Source organism: Salvia splendens, chromosome 2, assembly GCF_004379255.2.
Source record: "Salvia splendens isolate huo1 chromosome 2, SspV2, whole genome shotgun sequence".
Lineage (NCBI taxonomy): Eukaryota > Viridiplantae > Streptophyta > Magnoliopsida > Lamiales > Lamiaceae > Salvia > Salvia splendens.
This window is the reverse complement of record NC_056033.1, coordinates 17,857,724-17,870,618: the sequence shown is the minus strand read 5'-3', so window position 1 is coordinate 17,870,618 and position 12,895 is coordinate 17,857,724. Positions and strand designations below refer to the sequence as shown.

At 39.3% G+C, this 12,895-nt stretch overlaps 2 protein-coding genes across 4 annotated transcripts; one reads left to right on the top strand and one right to left on the bottom strand.

Annotated features, from left to right (window-relative positions):
• The first annotated feature begins 158 nt into the window (after positions 1-158).
• On the top strand, positions 159-4,872 carry LOC121765201 (GDP-mannose transporter GONST1-like). 3 transcript variants are annotated; one of them, XM_042161260.1, is made up of 10 exons: positions 159-451; positions 1,005-1,211; positions 1,835-2,063; positions 2,195-2,334; positions 3,139-3,268; positions 3,426-3,524; positions 3,599-3,753; positions 4,003-4,119; positions 4,198-4,295; positions 4,671-4,872. In XM_042161260.1, the coding sequence occupies exons 2-10, from the start codon at positions 1,114-1,116 to the stop codon at positions 4,712-4,714; spliced, it is 1,110 nt and encodes a 369-aa protein (XP_042017194.1). In that variant the 5' UTR covers positions 159-451; positions 1,005-1,113; the 3' UTR covers positions 4,715-4,872. The 3 variants fall into 3 exon arrangements, with proteins under 3 accessions (XP_042017194.1, XP_042017184.1, XP_042017181.1); XM_042161250.1 differs by having other exon boundaries at positions 160-451; positions 1,074-1,211; XM_042161247.1 differs by having other exon boundaries at positions 160-451; positions 1,033-1,211.
• Positions 4,873-5,277: 405 nt separating this feature from the next.
• Positions 5,278-8,438, bottom strand: LOC121762313 (calcium-dependent protein kinase 17-like). Its single transcript, XM_042158149.1, has 5 exons — positions 7,461-8,438; positions 6,998-7,150; positions 6,317-6,728; positions 6,126-6,225; positions 5,278-5,814 (listed from the first exon to the last, which is right to left on the bottom strand). Exons 1-5 carry the CDS (start codon positions 8,311-8,313, stop codon positions 5,704-5,706), a joined length of 1,629 nt encoding a protein of 542 aa, XP_042014083.1. The 5' UTR covers positions 8,314-8,438; the 3' UTR covers positions 5,278-5,703.
• Positions 8,439-12,895: the final 4,457 nt, after the last annotated feature.

Here is a 12,895-nt window from a genome sequence, read left to right as displayed (position 1 = left end):
AATTACAATACACGATCATTCAAGAGTCACACTATACAAGATCTAACTCTCCTTCTTCCTCTCAACAAATGAATGGAACATTAGCTACAAGTGTTTCTTCACTTTAAGTCAATATATATTAATTTTCTTAAACCCTATATCCAAAAAAATTTGCATTACTCCCGGTGGGACGAGGGAATGCCATTTTTAAAGTTCACTTCACTCATAATTTGAAACTCCATAAATAGTCAACACTGGTGGGAATCTGATTTCCATCAATCCCAATTCCCCTAATTTAAGAAAAGGTTATTTAAATTCTTGAGAAGTACGTAGCCTCATTTTTAAATGGAGTTTGACTACACTCAACTTCAAATTCACATAAAGCTTTTCCATCTTTTCCCCACCGGAAGATTCCAAATGCTGATTCACACCACTGGCATTGCTGTGTGTTTAAGTCGTAAACGAATCCTAGGTATCCCCTTCTCTCGCTCTGTTCTCTCTACCTTCTTTCTTAGGTGTGATGCGATTGTTCCATTTAATTTTACCTGTTTTGTGGAGTATATTTGTAGATTGAGAATTATTCATTTTTTAATTTTGGATTAATAAAAATGTGATCTTTGTAAGAGATTACATTTATTTCTAGTAATTTGACCCCTTTTGTTCAAAAATCTTGCTGATTGAGCTCTGTATTTATAGGGTCTCTGATTTTGGATTAGTTAATAAGTTGAAGATTGAGTTTTCTTATAATCTGAATTGTGATGCTAAATTGGGACATCTTGTATGTATATATTGGTTGGAATCTGATTGGAAATAGTAGCATATACAAATCTGTATGCAATCCAAAAATGGCAATATGATAAATGAGCTTAAGTTGGTTAGGGTGTTTGTTAAATACAAATGATTGAGCATTCTTTATTGTGTGATCAAACTGAAATACTATGCTTTCCAGCTGTTTAAAGTGGAGCAGTGTGCAAGATTCTGTGTGTATGAATTGGGAACTGTTTGAGTGGTTATAATTTATGCAGTTCTTGCAACTCTGGATTGATCTTATAGGAAATTCCTTTCGTGCTATATTGTTCATCGAATATCTGCAGCTGATCTCGTATCGGGCATTAGTTTCGCCTGATCCTCTTTATGGAATCTCCACGCGAAGAAAGAGGCATTGCGAGTCACCATTTAAATGGCTCCATGGATCAGGCGTCGAGTCCAATTAGTAGAGCAATAGCCAGCAGGTATTCATTTCCTGTTTCCTTCATTCCAAACAATCTTTTTGATGAAACTTGAAATGATTCCCCGTGAAGGATCCTGTAAAAACCACACTGTATTCGTCCTTAAATAGAGGTGCTTGTATGGGTTTTTGATTGGATAGTGTTTAGACGCTATTTTCTTACATGTTCGAAACAAATTTCTGGCATGCGTTAGCCTACTTTCTTAAAACTCAACCTATATAAAGGGGATCTATTGAAGTGGTAATGATCAAGAAAGTTCTTGGGAATTCGAGTTGGCCTCAAATCGGTCTTCACCAAAAGGATGTCTTTCCCAAGCTAGGAATATGACTGCGACTAATATGTTCATGAATGAACTCTATTTTACTGAAATGAATTCATCTTCACCGCGCTTCATAGCTCTCATACCATTCATTATTGATCTTTGTCGTGTTTAGAATATGTTTATTTTGTCATTTGATTAACCATTCTAAGACATAGTTACACGGAACTTGTCAAAATTTGGAAACGACACTTATTTCAACTTTCACTATATATTGACTGTTGTAAAATACTTTTCAAATGAGGCTCCAATGATTGAAACGACTCCGACGACCATACTTGTTGAACTCTATTCTCCTTTTCACCAGATCTACTTTAGGGATGAAGATAAACAACGAGGAGATTGACGTGGAGAATGGGAGGTTCAATAAGGACAGAGAACGAGGATTCCAAAGTAGAAGAAGGCCGGCATTACACAACCAAGCATTGCTCTCTGGCATCTCCTACTGCCTTTCCTCGTGTGGAATGATACTGGTTAACAAGTATGTCCTCTCCAGTTATGACTTTAATGCCGGAATATCTTTGATGCTGTACCAGGTTACCTTCCATATAAGTTTCTCCTTTCGTAAATTTTTCCATCCAAAATTTTCTTACAAGACTCTAATTAGGTTCTGTTGATTCAAACCATTCCCACGTTCATTGATATATATGTTTGTTCATGCTTGCAGAATTTTGTAGCAGTAGTTGTTGTCTCAGGTTTAAGTATCTTTGGCATAATCAAAACGGAACCGCTCACGTGGAGATTGATCAAGGTCTGGTTGCCCGTCAATGTTATATTTGTGGGGATGCTTGTTACGAGTATGTTTAGGTACAAATCTTTCATCTTTCTATCTCAGTTTTTACATTAGTTTTAGGGTTAATTGTCTGTAAATACACAAGCTATGGCCAGATTCAAGTTTTCAACTAACACAGAACTCTTGGTTGAATAAAATACACATTTTATAAGTTTCAGAATTTGGTAGGAGTCCAATTTTTGCAAGCCAATAACTTAATTTCTCAGAGTATGTTGGGAAATGCCACGGTACCGTTGGAAAGCTCTAGATGGTAGCTTTCTAATGGTACTCATAGTATTGGGTTTTGGTCATGGAGAGTGGACGAGGAAGAACATGAAAGTTTCTCTAATGAAACTAATTAAATCGTTTCTTCTTTTTTTTGGACGAACTTTGGAGTCCTGTACCACATGCCATTAAAAAGCTATCATTGAGTGCTTTCCAACTGTATTTTCGGGTTTTCATCAGACTCTGGAGAATCGAGTTATTGGCCAGCGATGTTTGGGTTCAGGTCAAATTCGAAAGCTGATTAATTTTGCGTATTTTTAACCAATTTTTTTGAGTTGGATAAAAACTGGGATATGGTCATAGTTTATATATTTGCAGATAGCTAAACCCTTAATTTCATCATCTTAACATCAGAAGCAGTTATGCTATGCGCGTTCACATAATCTTGCACTCGACTGTTGTGAGATCTTCTTGATTAAACTCACGTACTAAATTGCTTGATTAAACAGCATAGCTTTTTGTTCATTTATGCCACACATTAAGATATAAGGTTGAGCAATAATTGCTTTCTTCATCAAACTATTTGGTGACTTGATTTCCATGTTTGATTGCAGTCTAAAATACATAAATGTGGCTATGGTTACTGTTCTGAAGAATGTGACGAACGTGATGACTGCTGTTGGTGAAATGTATCTATTTAACAAGCACCACGATAACAGAGTATGGGCAGCCCTTTTCTTAATGGTATGTTGTAGAAAACATAGGAGCATATTTTTTAAGCTGAGTAATTTGAATCCTACTGATGAGAAGTAAACATTCGAGCTCTCAAAGTAGTTGCTACGCTGCATTTGAGTGTGCATGCAATCAAGTAAAGGTGATGTTGTTTGGTCCTGTTATGTAGATAATCTCAGCAATATCAGGAGGATTCACTGATCTGTCGTTTGATGCGACTGGATACACTTGGCAGTTGATCAATTGTTTGTTGACAGCTTCTTACTCCGTAAGTGATCTTGTGTTGTTGAAACGAGTTATGGAGTATTAGAATTGAAATAGTGAATTGTTGTTTTGGTGAAGTTGACGTTGCGTAGGGTGATGGATACAGCGAAGCAAGTGACTAAATCGGGAGAGTTGAATGAATTCTCGATGGTGATGCTAAACAATAGCCTGTCATTGCCTCTAGGAGTTATGCTTGTTTGTGGTTTCAAGGAGGTGGATTATCTTGTAGAAACGTAAGTACTCCCTCCGTTCCATGGTAGTTGATCATTTCATTTTCTGTTTTCGTTTTAGAAAAATGAATAAATAGTTAAAGTGGAGAGAAAGTACTATTCTCTACAATATTCTCATTTTTCTAAAATGAACACAAAAAATGAAAAATTACTTAATTATCGTGGAACGAAGGGAGTGGTTAATAGTAAGTGAGTATGGTAATGGGGTACGAATAGATTGATACATAAAATATGTTTGGTTGCGTACGACAGGTCATTGTTGAGATCGGGTTGGTTCTGGGTTGTGATGACGTTTAGCGGATTGTTGGGTCTAGCGATCAGCTTCACCTCGATGTGGTTTCTCCATCAAACGGGAGCTACAACATACAGGTATTCTTTTTTATTGATAAATGAATAGAAGTTTTTAAGACCGCGTCACAATGGACTCAGTATTATCGGCTGTTTCAGCCTGGTGGGGTCCCTAAACAAGATACCGCTCTCCGTTGCCGGAATTCTCCTATTCAAAGTGCCTACCAGCTTGGAAAATTCTGCTAGCATTCTCTTTGGTAACTTGTTCACAACTTCAACACTCATTATGTACAACATGGGATGAGATGTAATCAAATGCAAAATGCAAAATCTATATATTGTACAAACTCCAAAATATGATATGTACCGTTAGATTTCAAGATTTGATGGCAACAGATGACAAATAGCGTCAACAGAAAAATCAACACGACATCAACATTGTCAATCTATTGACGTTGTGTTAACATATTCCGTTGACGTTATTTCTGTCTACTGACATTAAATCTTGAAATCTAACCATATGGTACAAATCATAGTTTGAAATTTATACAATATATAGAGTTTACATTTTATCAGTACCATGTACTACATTATACATTTCTTGTCTTATATTCTCTCTCTCTCTCTCATAGGTTTGTTGGCAGGAGTGCTTTTTGCCAGAGCCAAAATGCGTTAAACATCTCAACGACTTTTATTCTTCTACTTTGTTTTGTTTTTTTTTTGTTATGTGCCAGCATCCTTTCCTTTTCTTCCGGTATCTCTATAGACATGATATCATGATTGAGTTTCTTACAAATTTCTAATCCAAGAAAATTATAACCAGATTTCCCCAAACTGAAATTAGGTAAAAACCAAGTGGTTGGTCCCATCTCTCATCTGTTGTTGGTAGCACTTACAGAGTTACAGTCCTAACAAATACTCTAGTAGATCATTTCATTTTTTACACTTATTTTGGAAAATTAATTATAAATAGTTAAACTGGAGAAAGAGTAAAGTAAGAAAGAAATATCATAGATAAGATTATTCTCTACATTATTATCTTTCTTACTTTATTCTTTCCCTCCCACTTTAGTTATTTATTAGTACTATTTTTTAAAAATGAGTGAAAAAAATGAAATGCTATGGAACTTAGTAGAAGTTAAAAGAGTACTATTTCAGAAATCAAGCCCAATAAGCATGTTGCATTTGTGGATAATAATAAAACAAAGCATGTTGCATTTGTGGATAATAATAAAACACTAGTAATCAAATTTGACTCAAAGAGACATTAATTGGTGAGTTCTTTTTATGTGTGTCGAACGACATTAAATTAAAATGAAAACTACAAACCATTTTCGACTACAATAAATTAATATATCACTTTCTTGTTTAGTTGTTGAATGAATGAACACGTAGTGTAGTGTAGTGTAGTGTAGTATTGAGGTAGAGAATGAGCTTAGTGTTATGCAATATCACTCAGTTACTAAGAGGAATAGAAGAGCAAGAGTGAGCCCTTTTCTTTTTCCTCTCTTAGACATCATTATACATGTTAAGCTTAGAAAAATGCTACAATACAATCTAATTATATATGTACATAAAGCCTATCATATTAGTATCACTTCCCTCCATCAACGACAACATATTTGCCTATTTAGTTTAGAAAATACACAAATAAATACTCATAAATTACTCTTGGGGGCCTTCGGTAAAAACACCACTTCTTCTTTTCTTTACCGCCTTATCTGGATTACCTTTCTTCATCATAGCTACAAATTCTTCGTAGTTCACCCGCCCATCCTGCATATTTTTTAAACATGTAATCCATCACTAGTTTATTACTGTATCCGTTCCAGCCTAAGTGACACATTTCTTTATCGCTCTTGTGTTGTGAAATTGATACTAAATAGCTAAAGTGAGAGGAAGTAATGTAAGAAAGAGAATAATGTAGAAGAAACTCTCATCTACATCAATCTCTCTCTTACTCTATTCTACATTATTATCTCTCTTACTTTACTTTCCCCTACTTTAACTATTCATTAACATTTTCACAAAACACGTGCGAAAAGAAACATGTCACTTAGGCTGGGACAAGGGAGTATTATTCTTACATTATCAGCATCGACTTCGGAGACGATTTCATTGATGTCCTTGTGAGTAGACATGCCAAATTCTTTGAGAGCATGCTCTAGTTCTTCAATGGTAATGTAGCTGACAGTAATTTGAAAAGAAATGAGCAAGTTATAGTCATGAAAAGAGGAGTGCATGAATGAGAATGAGAATGAAATGAAATGAAAATTACCCGCTGTTGTCTTTGTCGAAGAATTGAAAGGCAGTGTAAAGATGTTCCTCTCTATCCACTCTATTCATGTGCATTGTTGCTGTAATGAATTCCTCATAGTCTATGGTGCCATTTCCATCGGCATCCGCAGCTTCCATCAATTGTTGGAGTTCATTTTCGGTGAGCTTTGTTTCGGAATTCGACAATCCTTGCTTCAGCTCTTCTAGGGTTATCGTTCCGCTGTTATCCGTATCCATCCCCTTGAACATTTGTTTCAGCCCCATGATTTCTTCCTCCGACAAGCACCGCGCGATCACTCGCAACGCTACCTTCTTGAACTTATTCATAGCTCTGAATTGTTTCAGCCGGCTGAGGACCGCGTTGTCCAGTGGAGTATCTGGTGCTTCTCCTTCCTCCTTAATCCAAGGATGATCTGCAATGCAATTATATGTATACATATTCTCACAAAATGCTATGCAATTGACAAACAAAATTATATGGCAGTGATAAAATGCAAACTCCTGTCAACACTATGTCAACAAATAGTAAAATTTCAAGATTTTGATGTCAACGTGCTGAAATTTTTTGTTGCTGTTATTTTGTCATTTGATGACATTTTCTAACGGTCCAGATCATGATTTGAAATTTGTATGATATTTAGAGTTTGCATTTGATTACATCCCCAAGAATAGATATACTTACTGAGCACTTGGGCTGCTGTGAGCCTTTGGGTGGGGTCTGAAGCTAAAATCTTACTCACTAGGTCCTTTGCCCCATTCGAAATGGTCGGCCATGGGTCCGCTGAGAAATCTACGTGTCCCTCTAGAATCGCGTTGAATATCTCCGCCTCCGATTCTGCACCCAAAATTCAACACCACCTTGCTTTTATTAGATTGAATTTCCCTTGAAGTTGGAAGCAGTATATAATTATGGTCTAATTCTAACTAGTTTGAGGATTTTTTAGAATGATCAAAAAATAAAACCGTGCAAACTTGCCCAAAACAGAATATATAAACTAATGTTTACTTACCTAGAATTCAATACCACCTTGCCTTTATTAGACTGTATTTCTCTTGAAGTTGGAAATATTGTTAAGGGGAATGATACAGAAATAAATGCGTGCAGGCTTGTCCAAAGCAGAAAATATTAAACTAATGTAACGTACCTGCCCAAAAAGGAGGAACCCCAGAAAGAAGAATGTAAAGCATGACACCAATACTCCAAACATCAGCTTCTGCTCCATAGCTTCTTTTCAATACCTCAGGAGCTATGTAATACGCGCTTCCGACAACGTCATTCAATTCATCTCCTGGTTTATAAAACACGGAGAGGCCGAAATCTGTAGCCTTGACTGGCGAATCTTCGTCCTTATTCAACATCAAGAAGTTCTCTGGCTTGAGATCCCTATGAATGACTCCCATCATATGGCAAGTGTGCACGATCTGGACAATGGTTCTCATGAGCGTCGCGGCCTCCTTCTCGGTGTAATGGCCTTTGGTAACGATCCGATCAAAGAGCTCCCCGCCGCCGCAAAGCTCCATCACGAGATGGACCGAGTGCGCATCCTCGTAGGCTCCCTTCAAGTCCACAATGTTCTCCTGCCCCGTGAGATGGTACATGATCTGCACCTCCCTCCGTACATCCTCCATGTCCTCCTTGCTCTCCAGCTTGTGCTTCGCTATGATCTTGCACGCGAACTGCTCCCCCGTCTTCTTGTCCGTGCAAAGATGGGTCACCCCAAACTCCCCCCGCCCCACCTCTTCCCCAATCGTGTAGTGCTTGTTGATGTCCTCCATCGCTCGCCCCAGGACCGTCCCCATCATCTGCCCAGCCTTTGGTGAACCAGCCTTTGCGGGAGAAGCGGCCTTTGGTGAACCGGCTTTTGGGGATTCGGATGCGGGAGGGGTCATCTGGGGGGCTTCAGGAGCGGTGGTATCGGTTGCATCATCGTTGGTGGGGACGGTGTTGTCGTCAGGAAGGGTGTCGGTGGCGTCAGGCTGGGAGCAGCAGTTGCCCATTGGTTTAGGGAGGGAGCCGGCGAGGGCGCCCTAGGAAAGAGGACAGGGAGGAACTTTGGATATTTTTTTTTTGGAGGTTGGATGTCGATGAGAGGAGAGAGCATGCATGGGCGCGGTAATGAGGAGAGAGAGATGGAGGGGTAATGGAAGTCACTGCATTGGAGAGATTTTAGGAGGGAAGAGAGGAAACCCCTAGAGATGCAACTAAGTTCAATTTTCCATATTTACTTTGATAGGATTAAATGTTAAATAATATTATGAATCATGTTCTAATTTTTAGATAGTCTAAAGCTGTAATTAGGGGTGACTAACAATATTGAAACTTCAATGTATTGGGCTATCATATTTGAAAATACCAACTTTCCATAGGGATGGATATCTTGTTTTAATCGGATTGTCAATTCCACTTTTGAAATCATAACCAATTATCGGACGGTTAAATAAAAACCAACATATCAATTCCCATAGACTGACACATACTATATATTTTAACTTCCCTTTTATGATAAATTGACACATACTATATATTTATTTAATTTTTATTTTATTTAATATAAGAATATATTAATCTATAATTAAATTAAGCTTATGGTAAAAAAAACATAGGAGTGTTATGGTATATCCTTATCCTTAATTCACTAATTGTCTAGTTTTATTATCTTAGTTAGAATATCCCGTTGCCTGCCTACATCCGAATGAGGGGTTTGGGGTTTTATTTATAGCCATTTCTACAATTTTCCATTAAAATTATCTTTATTTTAACTCTGGATTATTCTATAATATGGAAGAAATAAATGGAAACAAGAATTATTTCACATGTCCTTATCAATTTGGTGCCATACTTTCTGTTGGAATCGTGCTTGGTCAAACGACTTTGACTAATAATAAATAATACAAGACATTTAATTTTGTGAAATTAAATGTAATAGCGTCGATCTACGTTCCGAGTAGATGACCGTAGCATATTCATTTTCTCAAATCCAATTCCCGGTGAGTGAGAAATAATATATTAAAGTTAGTCACAATAAAGCTAGAAATGAGCTATGAGAAAAACTAAGGGATTAATTAACTAAGTGTTAATTATCCCACATTTGGGATGATAAACTTCTTTGAGGAAGTATTTAATAAGATGAATTATTATGTGTAATAAATATCGTGGAATAAGATGGGTGACAGAGCCCACATGCGTGCGCCGCCGCCCGCCCTCGAGCCGCGAGCCGCGTACCGTGACCCATGAACCGTGCACCGGGCGCCGTGTGCCCTTGTGCCTTGTGCGGTCTTTGGGCTGTTCTTTGGAGCTGGTCGTCGAGCGTGGTTCAAGCCCCGCTTGTTCTTTTTAGACCACCTCAAACTCCACGCTATCCCCGACGGACCCCGACTCAAGGTGGTAGAGATAAAAGGTCCCCGATGGACCCCGACGGTCCATGGTGTATCCCGTCATGTAGTGTGTCCATATGCATCGTGTCTCTTCAGTTCCCAACGGCTAGTGTACCAGTCAGTAACCCCCGACGGTTACGGTCAGTGGCCTTGATGACAGACATTATGTCTGTTGACTCCAGCAACCCCTGCGGGTGGACTTGGCCTATAAATAGGCATGTATCCATTGCATTCAAGATAGAACAAACTCAAGCATTCTTGCATACACGCTCTCTCCCTCTCTGCATAATCTTCCCGTCGAAGCTCTGCCTCTGCCATACTCCCGTTCGCCGGAGCCCTGCTGCTAGCGGTGCTGCTGCTTCAGAGACGAAGCCGTTTTAACTTTGGGGACGACACGCCAAACCGAGAGCACTACCGGGGCGTATCTCGCCTTGCGGAAAGAGGACTTCTTGACTCAGCTTACATCTTTACGATTTATTATTTCGAATTGTTCTTTGTAATTTCAATTCAGTTTATTTCCGTTTAATTTCTCCATTCTTCTTTGGTTTGTATTACGCCCGGTTAGTGTATCTTTGTATCACAGTCAATTTTCAACCAAACAATCGCAAGACGAGATATTCTTGCCGTTGAAGAAGGAGTTTGGACTTTAAAATGAATCTAAAACTTTCGAAACTAATACCTTAGCATGGAGAAGGATCGCCTTCGCCACTTTCCCCGACTCCAACACCGACGTGCCCACTGTTCCCCGTCGGGTCCCCGCTGTGACCACGACTCCCGTCGAGTCCACATCGCTACCCTTGATTACCCAAGCGCCTTGAGCGCTTACTAACCCATTTGGGTCGACTGGTGCATCCACCTTGAGTGGCACCGATGGTTCCACAGTAAGTGGTTCTGTACGATTCTTTTTTTATTAATTTTTTAAAATTAACTCCTATATAAGGGAGGAAATTACAAATAAACTCCTATACTATAGATAGGAGGAAATTACAACTGATGTCAAGATGGCTCGAACTCGGCACCTCATGCAATAATGTCTAAGCTCCTTGCCGCTAGGACAAAGGCTCTGGACAAGTGGTTCCGTACGATTCTTTATTGGATCGGGTGTTGGACCCTTCGGGGACAACATGGGTGTTGGGGCCTTCGGGCCAACACTCTAAATGATGGTTCCACTATTAGTGGTTCCGTGAGATCCTCCAATGGATCAAGTGTTGAGGCCTTCGGGATCAACACGTGTGTTGGAGCCTTTGGGGCCAACACGAGAACTAGTGGTTCCACGTTTAGTGTCTCCATAGAATCCTCTAATGGATTAAGTGTTGGGACCGTCGGGTCCAACACGATAGTTGATGCCTTTGGGATCAACACGATTGACTCCAATGTGGGGAAGAAACCTCGTGAATGTTCAATGACAGGGAAGTCCAATGGGACGTCTCCCGTCGTCCCCAAGGATAGGGTCGTTGGGCGTGTCCCAATGGTCTCAAGGGACGTCTCCCGTTCGTCAGGAGACATGCGGGATATTCAACTCCCGTCCGTGGCATGGGAAATGTTGGGAGACATTTCTCACCCGTCCGGGTCTTCAAAATGTCGGGAGATATGTGGAGACATTTCGCTCCCATAAGTGCCTTAAAAAATGTCGGGAGACATTTGGCACACGCCAGTCCCTTAGGAAATGTCGAGAGACGTATGATACACATTTGTGCCGTGGGAAATGTCGGGAGCAAATTCTACACCCGTTCGTCTCTTAGGAGATGTCTAGAGCAAATTTTGCACTCGTCGGTCTCTCGTTCGTCGGGAGACATGGGAAGACATTTGGCTCTCGTTCGTGCCTTAGCAAATGTCGGGAGACATTTGGCACACGTCGGTCCCTTAGAAATTATCGGGAGACGTTTGACACCCGTCCGTGTCTTGAAAAATGTAGGGAGACATTTGGCACCCGCCCATTCCATGGGAGATGACGGGAGACATTTGGCACCCGTCCATATGTCGGGAGAAAGATGAAGCCACCAGCCAAGAAGCTTGGTGGAGCCAACTTTATCAAACATGCCAAAGGCAAAATAGCCGCCGTAATAACTGAAGAAGTCAACCACGTCGAGAACAAATATGGTTGGTATATCGACACGGGCGTCACTGCCCACGTGTATGCCGATAGAAGTAAGTTCTACACTTACAACACCGTTGAGGGGAGGAAGCTCAACATGGGGAACCAAGCCTCGTCTAAATGTGTCGACGTTGGAGATGTGGTCCTCAAGATGACGTCCGACGTGATAATCACTCTGAAGGAAGTGGTACATTTCCCGGACATACACAAGAACCTAGTTTGGATAAATACTTGTAAATAAGGGTTAAAACTTGTATTCGAGTCTGATAAGTTCTATGAGTATATAGTTTGGAAAATCCATCGGAAAATATTATGTAACCGAGAGTCTTTTTAAACAAAGTGTATCGGCTATTTGCCGTGTTGAAAAGCCATTAACTAATAATGAAAATACCAATACTTCCTCCTATTTGTAGCATTATAGATTAGGACATGTGAATCCTAATGCTATAAAAGTTTAGTAAACCTGGATTTACTAAAGACAAAAGAAGTCAATACCCAAAACAAATGCGAGATTTGTCTTGAAGCGAAAATGACTAGATTATCGTTTCATTCTATTGAACGAAACATGAAACCCCTTGAAAATTCACATTGATGCATGTGATTTAAAATTCGTACAAACTAGAAGTGGTATAAAATACTTTATCAAGTTCATAGATGATTGCACAAGATGTTGATATCTTTATTTTTTAAGAAGTAAAGATGAAGCAATTGAAGTGTTCAAAAATTATAAGAACGAAGTCGGGAATCAACTTGGATTGTAAATCAAAATGATTCAAAGTGACACATGAGACGAATACGTAGATAGATGATTGTACAAGATGTTGCTATATTTATTTTTTAAGAAGTAAAGATGAAGCAATTGAAGTGTTCAAAAATTATAAGAACGAAGTCGGGAATCAACTTGGATTGTAAATCAAAACGATTCAAAGTGATAGAGGAGACGAATACGTAGCCTCGATTGAGGAATTATGTAACACAAGTGGTATAATTCTTCAAACGGTTGCACCATATTCACCACAATCTATTGGTGCTACAGAACGCAAGAAACGGAAATCTTAAATAGATGATAAATGCGTTACTGATTAGTCCAGAGATGCCCCAGAACATGTG

Excerpts from the sequence above, each read along its gene's own strand:
- LOC121762313 (XM_042158149.1), bottom strand. The coding sequence starts at position 8,313 with ATGGGCAACTGCTGCTCCCAGCCTGACGCCACCGACACCCTTCCTGAC. Across the intron at positions 7,151-7,460 it reads GGTTCCTCCTTTTTGGGCAG|AATCGGAGGCGGAGATATTC; the intron begins GTACGTTACATT and ends TTTTGGGTGCAG. Across the intron at positions 5,815-6,125 it reads CCGAAGTCGATGCTGATAAT|GATGGGCGGGTGAACTACGA; the intron begins GTAAGAATAATA and ends AAAAATATGCAG.
- LOC121765201 (XM_042161260.1), top strand. The coding sequence starts at position 1,114 with ATGGAATCTCCACGCGAAGAAAGAGGCATTGCGAGTCACCATTTAAAT. Across the intron at positions 3,525-3,598 it reads TGTTGACAGCTTCTTACTCC|TTGACGTTGCGTAGGGTGAT; the intron begins GTAAGTGATCTT and ends GTTTTGGTGAAG. Across the intron at positions 4,120-4,197 it reads ACGGGAGCTACAACATACAG|CCTGGTGGGGTCCCTAAACA; the intron begins GTATTCTTTTTT and ends CGGCTGTTTCAG.